The 19,265-nt window shown below is 45.6% G+C and overlaps 1 protein-coding gene and 2 long non-coding RNA genes across 5 annotated transcripts; 1 reads left to right on the top strand and 2 right to left on the bottom strand.

Moving 5' to 3' along the window:
• Nucleotides 1-6,796: 6,796 nt before the first annotated feature.
• LOC116049063 lies at nucleotides 6,797-8,386 on the bottom strand. The gene is made up of 4 exons (XR_004895453.1): nucleotides 8,375-8,386; nucleotides 8,104-8,285; nucleotides 7,974-8,020; nucleotides 6,797-6,885 (listed from the first exon to the last, which is right to left on the bottom strand). It is a non-coding gene; the product is annotated as an uncharacterized LOC116049063 (long non-coding RNA).
• A 649-nt stretch (nucleotides 8,387-9,035) lies between these two features.
• On the bottom strand, nucleotides 9,036-9,747 carry LOC118492940. The gene is made up of 3 exons (XR_004895454.1): nucleotides 9,507-9,747; nucleotides 9,133-9,228; nucleotides 9,036-9,046 (listed from the first exon to the last, which is right to left on the bottom strand). It is a non-coding gene; the product is annotated as an uncharacterized LOC118492940 (long non-coding RNA).
• Nucleotides 9,748-9,831: 84 nt separating this feature from the next.
• Nucleotides 9,832-15,068, top strand: LOC116049018. 3 transcript variants are annotated; one of them, XM_035993491.1, is made up of 20 exons: nucleotides 9,832-10,003; nucleotides 10,109-10,164; nucleotides 10,248-10,337; nucleotides 10,539-10,666; nucleotides 10,766-10,906; nucleotides 10,977-11,048; nucleotides 11,164-11,334; nucleotides 11,459-11,555; nucleotides 11,641-11,855; nucleotides 11,988-12,138; nucleotides 12,202-12,410; nucleotides 12,520-12,634; nucleotides 12,716-12,921; nucleotides 13,025-13,142; nucleotides 13,213-13,385; nucleotides 13,487-13,575; nucleotides 13,657-13,766; nucleotides 13,848-14,006; nucleotides 14,115-14,894; nucleotides 14,969-15,068. In XM_035993491.1, the coding sequence occupies exons 1-20, from the start codon at nucleotides 9,981-9,983 to the stop codon at nucleotides 15,004-15,006; spliced, it is 3,141 nt and encodes a 1,046-aa protein (XP_035849384.1). In that variant the 5' UTR covers nucleotides 9,832-9,980; the 3' UTR covers nucleotides 15,007-15,068. The 3 variants fall into 3 exon arrangements, with proteins under 3 accessions (XP_035849384.1, XP_035849383.1, XP_035849385.1); XM_035993492.1 differs by having other exon boundaries at nucleotides 9,833-10,003; nucleotides 13,848-14,093; nucleotides 14,277-14,894; XM_035993490.1 differs by having other exon boundaries at nucleotides 13,848-14,894.
• The last annotated feature ends 4,197 nt before the right edge of the window (nucleotides 15,069-19,265 follow it).

Here is a 19,265-nt window from a genome sequence, read left to right as displayed (position 1 = left end):
TGGTACTGGATTTTGTGTTTATATGTCCCAATGGCAGCATGTATACACTGAACAAGGATGGAGCCTTGGGTAACACCACAGGGCAGTGGGGGCACAGAAGAGGAGGCATCGCCAATGACTACAGTGTCCATGATGCCAACACACTTTAAAACAATCCAATAGAATTCAACTGTCAAATGCAGAGCTCAAATAAATAATTAAAATTGAACAATTGCAAGCATTAGCTATGAGTAAAAGATCATTAAGAAATAACTTGTAAACCTTCCCTCACTAAAATTTGTAATTTAGTAAGTCCAGAGGGTCAAGGCTAGGTTTCCTGAGCAATGGATGCCCTACTTTTTGCTTCAGGCATAAAGAAACAGCCAGGGGACAGAGAGCTATTTAAAATATAAAATAGTGGGACCAACACTCTCTCCGGGAACCATCGCTTCTCCGGGAACCATCACCTTATCGTGGTGGAGAGGTTTGTGTGTCCCTATGAACCTGAGGGCTGTGTTGTCTGGAGCTTTGTGCTCCTGGTAGGGTCTCCCAAGGCAAAGTGGTCTCAGGTGAGGGGCCAGACAAAGAATGGTTCAAAAACCCTGTGAAAAAACGAGGTAGAGATGATGTGACCCTGCCCGGAGGAAGCCCGGGGCCCCCGTCTGGAGCCAGGCCCAGATGGAGGGCCCGTCAGCGAGCGCCTGGTGGCCGGGTTTGCCACGGAGCCCGGCCGGGCACAGCCCGAAAAAGCTACGTGGCACCTCTCTCTCCAACCCATGGGCCCACCACCTGTGGGAGGAACCGCTGGGGTCGGGTGCGCTGCCACATGGGTGGCAGTGAAGGTCAGGGGCCTCGACGGACCAGACCCGGGCAGCAGACGCTGGCTCTGGGGACGTGGAACGTCACCTCTCTGTGGGGGAAGGAACCGGAACTTGTGCGGGAGGTGGAGCGCTACCAGTTGGATCTGGTGGGGCTTACCTCTACGCACAGTCTCGGTTCTGGAACCATACTCCTGGATAGGGGTTGGACTCTTTTCTTCTCCGGAGTTGCCCAGGGTGTGAGGCGCCGGGCGGGTGTGGGGATACTCACAAGCCCCCGGCTGAGCGCCGCTACGTTGGAGTTTACCCCGGTGGACGAGAGGGTCGCCTCCCTACGCCTGCGGGTTGTGGGGGGGAAAACTCTGACTGTTGTTTGTGCGTATGCACCAAACAAGAGCTCGGAGTATTCGGCCTTCTTGGAGACCTTGAATGGAGTCCTGTATGGGGCTCCAGTAGGGGACTCCATAGTTCTGCTGGGGGACTTCAACGCGCACGTGGGCAATGATGGAGACACATGGAGAGGCGTGATTGGGAGGAACGGCCTCCCTGATCTAAACCAGAGTGGTTGTTTGTTGTTGGACTTCTGTGCTAGTCATGGATTGTCTATAACGAACACCATGTTCGAACATAGGGATGCTCATAAGTGTACTTGGTACCAGAGCACCCTAGGCCAAAGGTCAATGATCGATTTTATAATCGTTTCATCTGATCTGAGGCCGTATGTTTTGGACACTCGGGTGAAGAGAGGGGCAGAGCTGTCAACTGATCACCATCTGGTGGTGAGTTGGGTCAGAGGGTGGGGGAAGACTCTGGACAGACCTGGTAAACCCAAACGGGTAGTGCGGGTGAACTGGGAACGTCTGGAGGAGGCCCCTGTCCGACAGACTTTCAACTCACACCTCCGGCGGAGCTTTTCGTGCATCCCTGTGGAGGCTGGGGGCATTGAACCCGAGTGGACAATGTTCAAAGTTTCCATTGCTGAAGCTGCGGCGGGGAGATGTGGTCTTAGGGTCTTAGGTGCCTCAAGGGGCGGCAACCCACGAACACCGTGGTGGACACCGGTGGTCAGGGAAGCCGTCCGACTGAAGAAGGAGTCTTTCTGGGATATGTTATCCCAGGGGACTCCGGAGGCAGTTGCAAGGTACCGAAGGGCCCGAAGGGCTGCAGCCTCTGCCGTGAAAGAGGCAAAGCAGCGGGTGTGGGAGAAGTTCGGAGAAGACATGGAGAAGGACTTTCGGTCGGCACCAAGGTGCTTCTGGAAAACCGTTCGCCACCTCAGGAGGGGGAAGCGGGGAACCATCCAAGCTGTGTACAGTAAGGATGGGACGCTGCTGACCTCAACTGAGGAGGTAATAGGGCGGTGGAAGGAGCACTTTGAGGAACTCCTAAATCCGACTAATACGCCCTCTATGGTAGAGGCAGAGCTGGAGGATGATGGGGGATTGTCGTCAATTTCCCTGGTGGAAGTTGCTGAGGTAGTTAAACAACTCCACAGTGGCAAAGCCCCAGGGATTGATGAGATCCGTCCAGAAATGCTTAAAGCTCTGGGTGTGGAGGGGTTGTCTTGGTTGACACGCCTCTTCAACATTGCGTGGAAGTCGGGGACGGTGCCTAAGGAGCGGCAGACCGGGGTGGTGGTTCCCCTTTTCAAAAAGGGGGACCAGAGGGTGTGTGCCAATTACAGGGGTATCACACTTCTCAGCCTCCCCGGTAAAGTCTACTCCAAGGTGCTGGAAAGGAGGGTTCGGTCGATAGTCGAACCTCAGGTTGAAGAGGAACAATGCGGATTCCGTCCTGGTCGTGGAACAACGGACCAGATCTTTACTCTCGCAAGGATCCTGGAGGGAGCCTGGGAGTATGCCCAACCGGTCTACATGTGCTTTGTGGATCTGGAGAAGGCGTATGACCGGGTCCCCCGGGAGACACTGTGGGAGGTGCTGCGGGAGTATGGGGTGAGGGGGTCCCTTCTCAGGGCCATCCAATCTCTGTACGACCAAAGCGAGAGCTGTGTCCGGGTTCTCGGCAGTAAGTCGGACTCGTTTCAGGTGAGAGTTGGCCTCCGCCAGGGCTGCGCTTTGTCACCAATCCTGTTTGTAGTATTTATGGACAGGATATCGAGGCGTAGTCGGGGTTGAGAGGGGTTGCAGTTTGGTGAGCTGGGGATCTCATCGCTGCTTTTTGCAGATGATGTGGTCCTGATGGCATCGTCGGCCTGTGACCTTCAGCACTCACTGGATCGGTTCGCAGCCGAGTGTGAAGCGGCTGGGATGAGGATCAGCACCTCTATATCTGAGGCCATGGTTCTCAGCAGGAAACCGATGGAGTGCCTTCTCCAGGTAGGGAATGAGTCTTTACCCCAAGTGAAGGAGTTCAAGTACCTTGGAGTCTTGTTCGCGAGTGAGGGAACAATGGAGCGGGAGATTGGTCGGAGAATCGGCGCAGCGGGTGCGGTATTACACTCAATTTATCGCACCGTTGTGACGAAAAGAGAGCTGAGCCAGAAGGCAAAGCTCTCAATCTACCGCTCAGTTTTCGTTCCTACCCTCACCTATGGTCATGAAGGCTGGGTCATGGCCGAAAGAACGAGATCCAGGGTACAAGCGGCCGAAATGGGTTTCCTCAGGAGGGTGGCTGGCGTCTCCCTTAGAGATAGGGTGAGAAGCTCAGTCATCCGTGAGGAGCTCGGAGTAGAGCCGCTGCTCCTTCGCGTCGAAAGGAGCCAGTTGAGGTGGTTCGGGCATCTGGTAAGGATGCCCCCTGGGCGCCTCCCTAGGGAGGTTTTCCAGGCACGTCCAGCTGGGAGGAGGCCTCGGGGAAGACCCAGGACTAGGTGGAGGGATTATATCTCCAACCTGGCCTGGGAACGCCTCGGGATCCCCCAGTCGGAGCTGGTTAATGTGGCTCGGGAAAGGGAAGTTTGGGGTCCCCTGCTGGAGCTGCTACCCCCGCGACCCGTTACCGGATAAGCGGAAGAAGATGGATGGATGGGACCAACACTTAAAAACAAGGACTTGATGTAGGCTTAGTTTGTCAAAGTATGTCCTTCAGGTAAGGCCTCACATTTATTGAGCAAGGCTAAGGATTTGCAGTGTGGTTGTTACATGACTATCTGCTGTTTAATGTCAAAGGAATTGCTCAAAAAAACATGTGGAGGCTTCAGTTTGTTAGGATTTATTAGTCGACAGTTTTCAAAAGAATTGTGGAGTTATGGTGGTTTGTAATGAGAAAAGGGACCTGGCTTCTTTTATCGTTCAATGACACCAGACTGTCCTTATTCCTCCAACTCCCATTTGTCCAAGTTAAAGAGCCCCTATTATGCTTTGTCCCCGTCATTAAGTGTGTTGAGTTGTGTATGTAATAGTTTAATCAAAAAACAACAACAAAAAAACTGCAAATGGAGCTCTCTCTCCCACAGCCAGCACTTTTTTTCAACTGCCTGAAAATGCCTCACCTACATTCCCATTTGAAATTCCTCAATTGATGTCATTGAGAAAGCCAGCCCAGTTTTTAATTTGTGCTGCCTGAAGGGCCATTCACATTGTACGCACAAACGGCAGCGCTGCGCTATGAAACCCATTATTGTCAATGGCATGCGCGCAAAAGAATTGGTCTGCCGCTGCGCTGAGCAAAGCGCAGCGCAAGCGGCATTTTGCGGCTGGCCGCTCTTGCGCGTGCCGCGGTCAAAGTTCAACATGGTTCAACTTTGACCGCGGCATGCGCAAGAGCGGCCGCGGTGCGCTGTGACGTGTCTGAATAAAAAGAAAAAAAGTAAACACCGAACACACGTGGATCCACAAACGGAACATGGACGAGAGGTTGATTTTGGCCGCCAGCGATCTCCCAGAGCTGTATAGGCTACGACACAACTTTGAGCTCGTACAGAGACCTCGGACGCAAAACTATGCTGTGGAAGCATATTTCACCATAATAAGCATGCCAGCTGTGTAGGTTATTGTAGCCTCTTAATTTAAATCATTCAGGTTGGTTTTAGCTATGTGAAATCAACATATATGTTTCCACTGAAATACAATCCTATGTTACATTTTTTCTCAGTTACTTTGGTGCATTTGTCAAATCATAATTGCATTTGCACAACAGTGAGTGCATTTCTTAAAACAATTGGTGTAAACTGCACCGCATAGTGACTGACCTGAAAAATCGTGTATCTTTCTGGAAATCTTTTGTTTATGTCCAAAGCAAGTAAAAATGAATCAAACTGACTGTCTGCTTTGTGTTGTTGTCCATATTTAACAGTTCACTCTGTAAGTATAGTCTAATGAACAATGCACAGGAAAGGGAGCACTATTCCCTATGTGACAAAGTTACACATTATTGTCATCTCTGATCTGAGAAATACGCCAAAGCAACTGCGAAGAACTGTAGCCTACTGTTGTGAGCTGCGAAAACCAAATACCAAGTTGATTATACAGCTCCATACAGGTATTTGTAGGATATATTTGTATTTTTTATAAAAAAAAAATTATAATTTATACTCTTTATTGATCCCCAATGGGGAAATTACAATTTACACTCGGTTGTTATTACACAATAATAATATTGTATTTGTATGTTTATATGATGTAAAATATGTTTGGACTGATTGACACAAGTCATGTTCATTTTCATTGAAGTTCACATATAGATATATAGGTAGGTATATGGCCTTTACACAGAATAACTACCCATTTCCAAGTGTGTAAGCTCCAATTTTGGAGGAATTAATTGCACATATGCATTAAACAAAGTGTTTTCCAGAGAATGAATGATGCATGTATGAATGTAGGCTCATATCTTAGCTTTATTATACCCAACTGAAATGACTGCAGACCTCTTAAGTATATAAACATGCAATGACACATGGTGTTGAAATGCAACATTTTATTTAGAAATGAAAATAATCCACACGTCTTCATCTATTTAGAGGAAGAGTGTAAGAAAAGGTGGAAGAACCTAAGGGACAGGTACATAAGGAGAGGAGACAAAAAAGAGCCACACGTCAGGGACAGACAAATAGCCAGACGCTCCGTTGTAGAAATGGGCTTTCGGAATGTTGTTGCATCCGGGAAATCGTAGGCCCTACTCTCGTCAGCAGACTGTCAAATTGCTCCCCTCTCTGGACCTGAGGGTCTCGTGCACCCACACCCTGCTGCCTTCCTTCGTCTTCTCCTCACAACCAGGGCAAGTTCCAAGGCTTTCTTTTGTTTCAAAGACAGAAACATCGTCTCCACCAAATCACTACTGTGTATCCACAATGTCGCATGTAGCCTACTGCACGTCCGATGTAAACACCGGACGCAGACGTGACGTGCATTCAAATATTGGCGCATGTATGACGTAAATTTGCGCTGAGCCCGGCAGCAAGCACAACAAATATAGTTGGGAATAGGACAACCTAGCGCACAGCGCAAATTTAGAGCCCGTCCAGTGGCTTGTTTAAATTTGGTTTACTAATCACAACAGAGTGGGCCAGCTGACCAATCAGCAGACTGGGATGCAGGTATTAGAAACAATGTTTTTTTTTTTTTTTTAACATTAAAGCATGTAAACCTATTCTAGTAGACACCAAGAGTACAAATATAACAATGAAAATGAGTATAAGAGGGGCTCTTTAAACAGACTTTACTTAGATCTAGCTCTGCATCAAAGTAGAGCTGCTGTATCAGATCCAAAACACTCATCTTCCAACGTGATATCAGCTACTCAAAGTAGAACAAGTGGGTTTGTCCTTCATGCAGAGTTGGTTCAAGTATAATAACAAGCCATGCATTATTTTAAGACCAATTTATTGATTACAATTAAAACACCATGTCTTAAAATATGGTGTGTACTTTGGATTGTAGAGCTCTTCCGGCTCCTGTGAAGAGAATTAAAAAGGTTTAGGAAAAGACATCTTAAATTTCAAATTTTTTTGAAAATTTAATTAAGTACTGACCTTTTTTATTCTTTAGAAAGCTACTTTGATGGATACTTTGATGTACATAACAAGGAGGCCAGTTAGCAGGTTGCACTGAAACAGGTCTTGGGGTGGGTATGGTAGTGGGCACTGGTGTTTGAAGCATTGAAGTGGGCTTGAAGGGACTCCGTAGACCTAGAGTATAGAGAACAGATTGTAGGCATGCAATATATTTGATTTAGTTTATTCAGTTCAACAGGTGAACCATCTACCTTCGGTGGAGTGTGCAGAATATACAATACAGCCGACACCAGCTACATAAGACTTAAACCTGTATACCGAGAAGAGACTAACAGGCAGGCTCCACGCAGAGCTTTCGCCGTAGCCTACATAAATGGCCTAATGTTTATACTCGTGCGCTGGTGTGTGCGTCGTGCCGGCATGTGTGTGTGTGTATGTGTGTGTGTGTGTGTGTGTAGCAGAGCGAGGGAGAAGTGAGAGAGTGGCGGCGATTAGCTTCGGAGCGAGTACAGACTCTAGAGTCATAGTGAGAGAAACAAAGTGTCTCCCCTGTGTTTTCTGACCAAGGTGGGAAATCTTTAGCAGGAAAAGTTAGCCCTCTCCTTGATTTCATGTTGTTTATGGAGAAGGAGAACCAGGAAATGAGGCAGGGGAAATGCAACGCTACCAAGCCACGGCCAAGCGACGTGTGTCGCTGCAACGTGTAGTTACATTTTTCTAGAGGTGTACATCAGGCTACGGCATAGACGCAGAGGGGTCTGCGGGGGTACGCCGTCGATTCTACGCAGATGCATAAAAAGGCCTTTACGGAAACATGGGGGGGATTGGCGAGCTTGCTCTGTTTTGTTTGAAATTTACTTGGAACGTCAACAGAAGTGACCATGCAGGAATTCATAGTGCACCTTTGACCCATCCTAGGCATTACTGTAGAATCAGTGGACAGCCAACTTGGGGGTTTAGTGACATGTCGCCGGAGGAGCTACCTTATGGTTGAAGGCTGACCCCACTCTACCTCTGAGCCACTGCCACCCCCAAGTGGCCAGATGTAAATTTAATTTCAGAGAAGAGAGAGCCCTGGCGCTGTCCGTCTTTGGGTCCACAGTTTGTATACCAGGTTGGTTCTAGAAGGAACTCCTTCCACTTGTGATGGCCAGAGACAAGTCAGCCACTACAGTTATCCTGCTGTCAGTCAAACACACTGTAGATAGATGCATTTTAGCAATTCTGGCAACTATATGGAGACCCCACCTGAATGTTCTTACCAATAAGTTCAGTAGTAAAGAACGGACAAGCCCTTCAAAGTAATGTCCTAAAAAAACACATGAAGCTTAGTCACTGATGTCCACGTTCAGCACAAACAAAAGCTGATGCTTTCAGTTAGTCTCATCTCACCTTGTACTCGTAGCCATGAGTGAAGAGCGGCACCTCAAGCAGCAGTCTCTGGCTATTGTTGCTCATGACGTAGCCGTGCTTAGTTGCCAGCTCTGAGCCAATACTGATCTCCCACAGGTATTAAATAGGCCGGTGGTCTAGTTTAAAGCTGATGCCAGACTCAGAACAGACAGCATCAAATGCTGGAGGAGCTGTTAATACAACACAATGGTTACTCTGCTTCATACACAAGTAGGATTGACCAGGTCTAAAAATAAGGCTAGTGACTTACAGGCATCAGTTAACGGCAGGATGAGGTTTCCATGTATAAACCAGCATGACATCTGAAGATACAACCGTACAAATAATGCAAAGACCTTTTACCTGCCATATGACAACAAGATCATCAAAAGGCACCTTCAGAGTGTAGCCATGAGTGTTGTGGTGTGGCTGCTTGTATTTGTAGATGGAACTGTAGATTCCTGTCCATTCAAATGAACCGCAGCCAACTCAGCGTCTTCAGGGACGTCCCCGAGGTAGACCGTGAATGTGCGCTCCAAGTAGAGATGAAAGATGTAGAACTTGTAGGTTACCAGACACAGGGCTCTGTGAAAGAATACAATGTCAGGAAATAATTTCAGTTTGTTACTAGATCAGAAGTCATTCCACATTTTAGGCCACATCGTGAAAAAGGATAACCCTGATTTACATATGAGGAGCCTGGGTGCATCAGGTTGACTAAAAGCTATTTGCAACTTGTTTCATCAGTGCCTCCTGACCTTCCTGTATCCTCCTTCAGCATTATAGGGGATGCTGATCTCGACTGTGGAGTTGTGCTGCTTTACAATGTAGCCTCTCTCTTCTGCAACTGGCTGCTCCACAAGTTCACCATTGACTTCAATGTTGACCAGACACCAACGGATGCAGCACCTCACATTCCGTAGCCACTTTCGTGATCCTTTATCTGTGGACATTACACCAGTATTACAGCTTTAATTGTTGACCGTCATGGGGAAAAGAAGCCACAGCATAAAAGATTGTAATACTGACGCATGGCGCAAGCAGCCCCCAGGTCAACCATGATTAAAACCCAGCTTTGTCTGGAGAATAGTGTTGCATGGACCACCTCTACTGGAACACCATTCACTGAGAGAGCGAGAGCGAGAGCGAGAGCGAGAGCTCTATATAACTAACAGATGGACAAGATGACACATTAATGCTCTTTCATGTTTACCTCTGTATTGAATGAGTCAGGTTGTCTATACGGAGTACAAAATACCAGCCTTCCATCTGTCAGGTCAAATTCATATCCATGCTTATGAGCTTCAGAGAGGTTCATGGGCAGACAAAAGCATGTGTCTTGCATGCTAAAATTTCAGCACAATTAAAACTTAATGGGTTGTGTCGCAACTAAATAAACTTACCTAAGGCAAAACCCAAAAGCCATAGCAACTGATGTGTTGGCAATGTCTAAAGCTAGCCTAGCTGCTAGCAAACTACACCTGCTAACCTACACAAGCTTAAGTGAACCACTTGCTTGCTTGTATATTCTGGCCAAACTGACACTATGTGCTGCTGTCTGCTACACACCAGTTTTTACAAGTCAGGCTATTCACCGACCAACCAGAGGCCCTCAGGTGTTACAGCCACATGTGTAGCTCATTAGCAATCAAGGTTTCTTTCAATCAGTTGCAGCTGATGAGGTTAGATTTGCCTTTACCCCTCATGGGTAGAGAAACTGACTTATAAAAACTGGTGTGTAGCAGACAGCAGCACATAGTGCCAATTTGGCCAGGATACACAAGCAAGCAAGTGGTTCACTTTAGCTTGTGTTGGTTAGCAGGTGTAGTTTGCTAGCAGCTAGGCTAGCTTTAGACACTGCCAACACATCAGTGGCTATGGCTTTTGGGTTTTGCCTTAGGTAAGGTGCGGGATCATAGCAATTTACAAGCTGTTGGTTGCCGTTAGTGCACCTTATGGTTTCAATTTATATATGCATTTTGAATACACGATTTTGTCTTAACAGTGTGACATTTCTCCTGTCTGTGTGGACAACTGCAAAATGTGATAATATTCCCAATGGTAAGAATTAAAACGTCTGCTTAAACACATGCCCATTAGTCCTTAGCACGTATATTTAGATTTGAACCCATTTGTTCATGCAGAAGGTCTTCATATGGAGTGTCGTGATCGTTACTTCATGATAGCCGTTGAGCTCTTCTTCACTGGGAATGAACCTTCCTTTGAGGCTGTTGGTAAGTCATGCACAGCTTCATTACAAACTAGGGGTCAGAAACCATGTGGGATCACATTATTGAGCTACAGCGGCTCTGCAACCCTATTTCTTTAGTTATTTCTTAGGACTGACCTGGCATGTTTTTACTTTTAGTAAATCTGACCAATTAAACCCAAATATTTTGAAGTTTGAGCAGACAAAACTAGTGACTGTCTTTCAGATGAGACAGGTGTGTACCCCATCACTGAGCAGTATGCAGCAAAATGTGGCTACAGTGTCAGTGTTTTACCTCCATTGGAACATGTGGAGCTCCGGGCCTCTTACTTCAGCTGCCACACTGACAACAAGGTCTGTACAAAACCGTTTTGGGTTATTTATGCAAACAATATGTGTGGCCTTTTTTCAGGGACACTGTTTTCATACATCTTATTTTACTGGATATTTCAGGAGGATGAAGTGTTCACATTCAACTTCAACCTGATTGTGACACACAAAGGAAAGGAAGTCACCTATGCTTTGAACAAGACCTGTTCTCCCTCTCTCCCCTGGTCTCCCAGAGAGGTTACCTGTGAGGTCAACTACATGGAAGTAAGCTTGGTTGTATCTTATGTAAAATATGTGGCATTTCAAATGTTTACCAACACTGGTTTCTCTGTAGGTGTCTGTGAGGAGTGATGTGGCCTGTCCAACTGGGACAAAGGAGGATGACTGGGATGCTCTTTTCAAAACGGTATGTTTGACATTGTCTTCTGGGAAATGTGTGGAATTTGTCACCTGCAGTTGGATAACATGCATCAAATTAGTATATACAATTAAATGGCGGTTTAACAATGTGCTTTATTCAGGCCTATGCCTCAGCCACTTCAGATTGGCAGGTGATGTTTCAGAGTGTGCAGCAGGAGCTGATGCCCATTAGCCTTAAAACGGCTAAGAAGCATGGATATGCATTTGACTTGACGGATGGAAGGCTTGTATTTCGTGCTCCGTATGGACAACCTGACTCATTCAGCACTGAGGTAAACCACTGATGCAGAGTTTAGGGTATCTAGTCCATGGTTTTTGAAATTCCAGAATGCTATGTTTTGTACAGTAAAGCATTTAGTACAAAGCATGTTTTTTATTTTGAGTGTCTCTCTCTAGGTGAATGGTGTTCCAGTAGAGGTGGTCCATGCAACACTATTCTCCAGACATAGCTGGGTTTTAATTATGGTTGACCTGGTGGCTGCTTGTTCCATGCGTCAGTATTATCTTTTATGCTGTGGCTTTCTTTTTGTCCCTTGACGTACAGCAAATGAAACTAATACTGGTGAAATATCCCACAGATAAAGGATCATATGACAACATTGGCTACATTATGTGGGAGACTCCTGATGTGCTGCATCTGTTGTCTGGTCTACAAAGGATGCAGGTCAACATTGGAGTCAATGGCGAACTTGTGGAGCAGCCAGTTGCAGAAGAGAGAGGCTACATTGTGAAGCAGCACAACTCCACAGTCGAGATCAGCATCCCCTATAATGCTGAAGGAGGATACAGGAAGGTCAGGAGGCACCGATGTCGCAAGTTGCAAATTAGTCTGAGTCAACTTGATGCACTCAAATGTAAATCAGGGTTATTGTTTTTCTGATCTAGTTGCAAATTTAAATTCCTGATAAATTGTACTCTTTCACAGAGCATTGTGTCTGGGAACCTCTATGAGTTCTACATCTTTCATCTCTACTTGGAGCAAATCTCAATGGATGAGGATCATGTTGACACCAGACTTCGCATTCACAGGACACTGGCCACTCCCCTGCTGACACGCCCTGTTTTCACTGAAAACAGTAAGTCTAACAAGGCGCTTGCCAAGTTGAAGAAACGGTAATCTAAATGGCTTTTCATTTCAGGAACAGTTCCTGAGGAGCGCACATTCACGGTCTACCTCGGGGATGTCCCTGAAGACGTCGAGTTGGCTGCGGTTCATTTGAATGGACAGAAATTTACAGTTCCATTTACAAATACAAGCAGCCACAACATCACAAAAGTTGTTTCTCCCAACCACACTCATGGCTACACTCTGAAGGTGCCTTTTGAGGACCCTGTTGTCATGCAGCAGGTAAAAGGTTTTTGCATTATTTGTCTGGTTGGATCTTCAGATGTCATGCTGGTTTATACATAGGAACTTCATCTGGCTTGACTCAACATGTTTTTTCTGTTTCCTTTAGTTAATCAAAGATGCAACGATGCAGCACAGGCTGGACATCAACTACACACTGACCGTTCTGCCTGAAAATGAGCCTTTTTACCAACTAGCATCAGTGATGGCGTTAACTGATGCCTGTAAGTCGCTAGCCTTATTTTTAGACCTGGTCAAGCCTACTTGTGTATGAAGCAGAGTAACCCATTGTGTTGTATTAACAGCTCCTCCACCCTTTGATGCTGTCTGTTCTGAGTCTGGCATCAGCTTTAAACTGGACCACCAGCCTATTTACTACCTGTGGGAGATCAGTATCGGCTCAGAGCTGCTGACATCAGAGCTGGCAGCTAAGCACGGCTACGTCATGAGCAACAATAGCCAGAGACTGCTGCTCGAGGTGCCGCTCTTCACTCATGGCTACAAGTACAAGGTGAGATGACTCTAACTGGAAGCGTCAACACTTGTGTTTTAATGCGACGTTATTTTATACATGGACACCGGTCAATACGCTGCATGTTTATTTTTGTTTTAAGGACATTACGTTGAAGGGCTTCTTCAGCACTTTTGAGCTCCTCATGCGGGATCATGAAACATTAAAGGTCCAAAATTCAATTGTCAAGACTTGTCAGTTCTCTGCTACTGAACTCATTGGTAAAGACTTTATTTATTGTAAGAGCAGGTGGGATCTCCATATAAAACGCTAAAACGCATTTCTCTACAGTGTGTTCGGCTGATGGCAGGATAACTGTGGTGGCTGACTTGCCTTCGGTCATCACAAGTGAAGGAGTTCCTGCTAGAACCAACCTGGTAGACAAAAACTGTGGACCCAAAGAGATGGACAGCACCAGGGCTCTCTTCTCTTTTCCAATCAACAGCTGTGGATCCACAGTAAAGGTACTGCGGCTGCTTACCAATGTAACTGTTGAACTCATTCACAAAATTACTTTTCATATCTGGCAGTATGAGCACCCAAATGTTATGCTTGGTTTCTCCAGCTTGGTAAAGAGTATGTGACGTATGAAAATGAGATTTTCTTCAGCAAGAAGTTGCATGCTCCAGCTAACTCCAGCAATGATTTTGACAGGTATATTTTAAACCCAACTATTTTGCCTATTACATTCCCTCAGCTTCTTATAAATGCAAACCAATCCCTCTTGTCTTGCAGGGTGACAATGCAGTGTACATATCCTCTGGCTGGACTTCTCTCAGTATACAGGTTTGAGTCCGACGCAGCTGGTGTCGGTCGTATTGTGCATTCTGCACACTCCACTCAAGGTTGGTGGTTTACCTGTTGAACTGAAAAAACACATCCTTAATATATCAGATGCCAACATCTGTTTGGTCTCTATACTCTAGGTCTACTGAGTCCCACCATTAAGCCCACTACAGTGCTTCAAACACCATTGTCCACTCAAAGAGGTGTTTCAGTTCAACCTGCTTACCGGCCTTCTGCTCAGTATATCCAAGTATCCAGCGTTCCAAACAATGTCACGAAGAACGTATCTGGCTTTCCAGGGAATGTATCTGTCTTTCCAAACAATGTCACGAAGAATGTATCCGGCTTTCCAAACAATGTCACGAAGAACATATCTGGCTTTCCAGGGAACGTATCTGGCTTTCCAGGGAATGTATCTGTCTTTCCAAACAATGTCACGAAGAATGTATCCGGCTTTCCAAACAATGTCACGAAGAACATATCTAGCTTTCCAGGGAACATATCTGGCTTTCCAGGGAACATATCTGGCTTTCCAAACAATGTCACGAAGAACGTATCTGGCTTTCCAGGGAACGTATCTGGCTTTCCAGGGAACGTATCTGGCTTTCCAAACAATGTCACGAAGAACATATCTGGCTTTCCAGGGAACATATCTAGCTTTCCAGGGAACATATCTGGCTTTCCAAACAATGTCACGAAGAACGTATCTGGCTTTCCAAACAATGTCACGAAGAACGCATCTGGCTTTCCAAACAATGTCTTAGAGAAAGTATCCATTAAGCCCACTACAGTGCTTCAAACACCAGAGTCCGCTACCAGATGCACCCGAAGATGTCTTTCAATGCGACCTGCTTTCTGGCCTTCTGCTCAGTACATCAAAGTATCCGGCTTTCCAAACGGTGTCTCAAAGAAAGGATCCATTAAGCCCGCTACAATACTTCAAACACCAGAGTCTGCTACCAGATGCACCCGAAGATGTCTTTCAATGCGACCTGCTTTCCGGCCTTCTGCTCAGTACATCAATGTATCCGGCTTTCCAAACGATGTCTCAAAGGAAGGATCCAGCATTCTAAACGATGTCTCAAAGAAAGTATCCAGCTTTCTAAACGATCTTTCAAAGAAAGTGTCCGACTTTCTAAACGAGGTCTCAACGACCGCATCATGCTTTCTAAACGATGCCTCAAGAGGTACGTGTCTTGCTTATCTGAAATTTGGTTAATTTGTCTTTTGTCATTCTGTTTAACTCTCGCTCTTTCAACAGGAGCCAGAGGGTCATCCGAAACTAAAGTGACGCCATAATTTGGATTGTGATTGCATGGGTTTTAAATGTAAAGCTCAATAAACTTGTATGTTAAATGCTCCTGACTGGTTATTGAGACAACATGAAAGTGACAAATAACTAAAAGTAGCTCAAAGAACCATACGATGTGTTGCGAACTTGATATAGAGCAGGATCCTTGAGCTGCTAGGTTGGACCCAGCCTGAGGGTTTGAGACTGAAATGAATGAGAACTTGAGTGCTGTATAAAGTTACAGAAAGTGCTTTACCTGGTTAAAAGACATTTCAGACACACTGACAATCCCAACAATGCAATAAAAGTAAAATGGAAATAAAGTAATAACATTAGTAATAACATTAAAGACATGTTGGAAAAATGCTTTCATAATATAAAGATTTTGTTATGAGAGGTGTTTTTTTAAGATTCTGGACGTCTCAGATCCTCAAATAAGGGGTCCTGAATGCAAAGCATGCACATCTTTAGTTTTGAGCCAGGCCTCAGGAACAGTCAGCAGAGCCCTATCTGAGGCTGCGCTTCAGCTCTTAGGGTAGCTGCAATGTAACTAGGAGCTGAACCATAAAGTGTGGTCTCAAAACCTCTTGCCAACGGACTAGAGTTGACAATTAGCCAGCTGGCAAACACTGGCACATTTAACAAATGTTAATTAATGCGAGTTATCTTCATAAAGTGCTTTAAAAAGTAATCTGTAAAATCTTAAACCGAATTTACTGGTAACCATTGAGGAGAGGCTAAAACAGGGCTGATATGATCTTGTCTTTTAGTATGTTAAAAGCTCAGCAGCTGTATTTTGTACAAGCTGAAGGCTTGAGATTATTTTTTGGTTTAAGCCTGAATACAATGAATTGCAATAATCTGAGCATGAATGACTATTTTTGAGATGCTCCTCATCTGATAACATGATTGAATTACTTTAGTAATGTTTTTCAAATAGATGGCCACTGTGAAATATTTCAACTGCTGGTTTAACATTTGTAGACCTGGAGTCAATATGTTTTTTTACAATAGGGATTGACTTTGGGGGACCAAAGAAAATCATTTTAATTTTTCATATAGCTGGAGAAGCTTTTGGGACATTCAGCACTTTATTGCTGACAGACAAGATAACTGATGAGTGTTGCCTACTTCACTGTAAGGGAGACATTTGCATGCATTTTGCATTGTATAACAATGGTACTGGATTTTGTGTTTATATGTCCCAATGGCAGCATGTATACACTGAACAAGGATGGAGCCTTGGGTAACACCACAGGGCAGTGGGGGCACAGAAGAGGAGGCATCGCCAATGACTACAGTGTCCATGATGCCAACACACTTTAAAACAATCCAATAGAATTCAACTGTCAAATGCAGAGCTCAAATAAATAATTAAAATTGAACAATTGCAAGCATTAGCTATGAGTAAAAGATCATTAAGAAATAACTTGTAAACCTTCCCTCACTAAAATTTGTAATTTAGTAAGTCCAGAGGGTCAAGGCTAGGTTTCCTGAGCAATGGATGCCCTACTTTTTGCTTCAGGCATAAAGAAACAGCCAGGGGACAGAGAGCTATTTAAAATATAAAATAGTGGGACCAACACTCTCTCCGGGAACCATCGCTTCTCCGGGAACCATCACCTTATCGTGGTGGAGAGGTTTGTGTGTCCCTATGAACCTGAGGGCTGTGTTGTCTGGAGCTTTGTGCTCCTGGTAGGGTCTCCCAAGGCAAAGTGGTCTCAGGTGAGGGGCCAGACAAAGAATNCTCCCTGATCTAAACCAGAGTGGTTGTTTGTTGTTGGACTTCTGTGCTAGTCATGGATTGTCTATAACGAACACCATGTTCGAACATAGGGATGCTCATAAGTGTACTTGGTACCAGAGCACCCTAGGCCAAAGGTCAATGAACGGAACAATGCGGATTCCGTCCTGGTCGTGGAACAACGGACCAGATCTTTACTCTCGCAAGGATCCTGGAGGGAGCCTGGGAGTATGCCCAACCGGTCTACATGTGCTTTGTGGATCTGGAGAAGGCGTATGACCGGGTCCCCCGGGAGACACTGTGGGAGGTGCTGCGGGAGTATGGGGTGAGGGGGTCCCTTCTCAGGGCCATCCAATCTCTGTACGACCAAAGCGAGAGCTGTGTCCGGGTTCTCGGCAGTAAGTCGGACTCGTTTCAGGTGAGAGTTGGCCTCCGCCAGGGCTGCGCTTTGTCACCAATCCTGTTTGTAGTATTTATGGACAGGATATCGAGGCGTAGTCGGGGTGGAGAGGGGTTGCAGTTTGGTGAGCTGGGGATCTCATCGCTGCTTTTTGCAGATGATGTGGTCCTGATGGCATCGTCGGCCTGTGACCTTCAGCACTCACTGGATCGGTTCGCAGCCGAGTGTGAAGCGGCTGGGATGAGGATCAGCACCTCTATATCTGAGGCCATGGTTCTCAGCAGGAAACCAATGGAGTGCCTTCTCCAGGTAGGGAATGAGTCTTTACCCCAAGTGAAGGAGTTCAAGTACCTTGGAGTCTTGTTCGCGAGTGAGGGAACAATGGAGCGGGAGATTGGTCGGAGAATCGGCGCAGCGGGTGCGGTATTACACTCAATTTATCGCACCGTTGTGACGAAAAGAGAGCTGAGCCAGAAGGCAAAGCTCTCAATCTACCGCTCAGTTTTCGTTCCTACCCTCACCTATGGTCATGAAGGCTGGGTCATGACCGAAAGAACGAGATCCAGGGTACAAGCGGCCGAAATGGGTTTCCTCAGGAGGGTGGCTGGCGTCTCCCTTAGAGATAGGGTGAGAAGCTCAGTCATCCGTGAGGAGCTCGGAGTAGAGCCGCTGCTCCTTCGCGTCGAAAGGAGCCAGTTGAGGTGGTTCGGGCATCTGGTAAGGATGCCCCCTGGGCGCCTCCCTAGGGAGGTTTTCCAGGCACGTCCAGCTGGGAGGAGGCCTCGGGGAAGACCCAGGACTAGGTGGAGGGATTATATCTCCAACCTGGCCTGGGAACGCCTCGGGATCCCCCAGTCGGAGCTGGTTAATGTGGCTCGGGAAAGGGAAGTTTGGGGTCCCCTGCTGGAGCTGCTACCCCCGTGACCCGTTACCGGATAAGCGGAAGAAGATGGATGGATGGATGGATGGATATATATATATATATCGCAAGCGAGCCGATACAAATGGCAGGTAAAGGCGGTGTTCTGCAAAGAAATTGAAATATAGCTGTACATATAGCTGTACATTTCAACAGTGTTGGGCGCAACAATTGACATTCATCTACACAAAATGCGTCGACAACCTCTTGCAATGATTTTAATGTAGCGCACGGCGGGAAAAATTACATTACCCAGCACATTAAAACGGGTTACCCCCCTCGCCGCCATGCGGCCATGCCCCCGCACCTACAGTCTATGCCCCGCACAAATCTCCCGGATTTTGAAAACCAAATGTTGGCTGGTATGGTAAGGTCGTAACGTTGAGTTTAATTTTTTGACAGAAAAAAGACTTGATAATAGCCTACAAATACAGACGTGATTAATCATTTTAAAAACACAAAATTAAAGTGTAAGAAGAGCTATTTTGAGGGAAAACAACCATACCTACGTTGAGTGTTTTGTATGATGTTAACATTAACGTTAGCTTATCCTAAGGTTAAATCAATAAATAAATAAATCAGTAAATCAGTGGTGTCTATTTTGTGTGCATGGAGTTTGGCCATATGATTGTAATTATATGGCAGTATCTATTGTTATATCTGTTATTTCTGTGTGGTTCTGACTCTTTTACAGCTAAATTGGCATCTCTTCTTTACTGTTAATGATTTTGTTTTGACATTTTCTGACAAAAAATTTTCATTTTAATGTTTTGGATCATTAAGGTACTGTCACCTAGCTAGCTAATATGCTAGCACCTGTGTGTATGCTACAGATAACCGTTGTTAAAATTGTAATTTCAGAGCCTTCAGTGGTGAGATGATTTCTACAGTAATTTATGCTTTTCACATGAGATGCTAAGCTCAAGGATGCAGTGGGCTGGAACGGGATATGAAATATCCAAGTAAGTAAGTAAACCAAGTGTACTTTTATTGAAATATGTTGCCTCAAGTTAAAATGGCAAGGAATACGATTTTATTCTTGCGGAACTGCAATAACCCACTGCTTTAGGGACTTTTACATTATATTTTTAATTTTATTTTTTCATAATATTATCTAACTGCTTTTGGAACATAAAAAACAACAAAAATCTGCTGTTGGTAGCACATTTATGAACTTGATGTACGTTTTAACATGAATAATTAA

Source organism: Sander lucioperca, chromosome 17, assembly GCF_008315115.2.
Source record: "Sander lucioperca isolate FBNREF2018 chromosome 17, SLUC_FBN_1.2, whole genome shotgun sequence".
Lineage (NCBI taxonomy): Eukaryota > Metazoa > Chordata > Actinopteri > Perciformes > Percidae > Sander > Sander lucioperca.
Note: the sequence above shows the minus strand (reverse complement) of the source record. Positions and strands in the feature narration are given on the sequence as shown.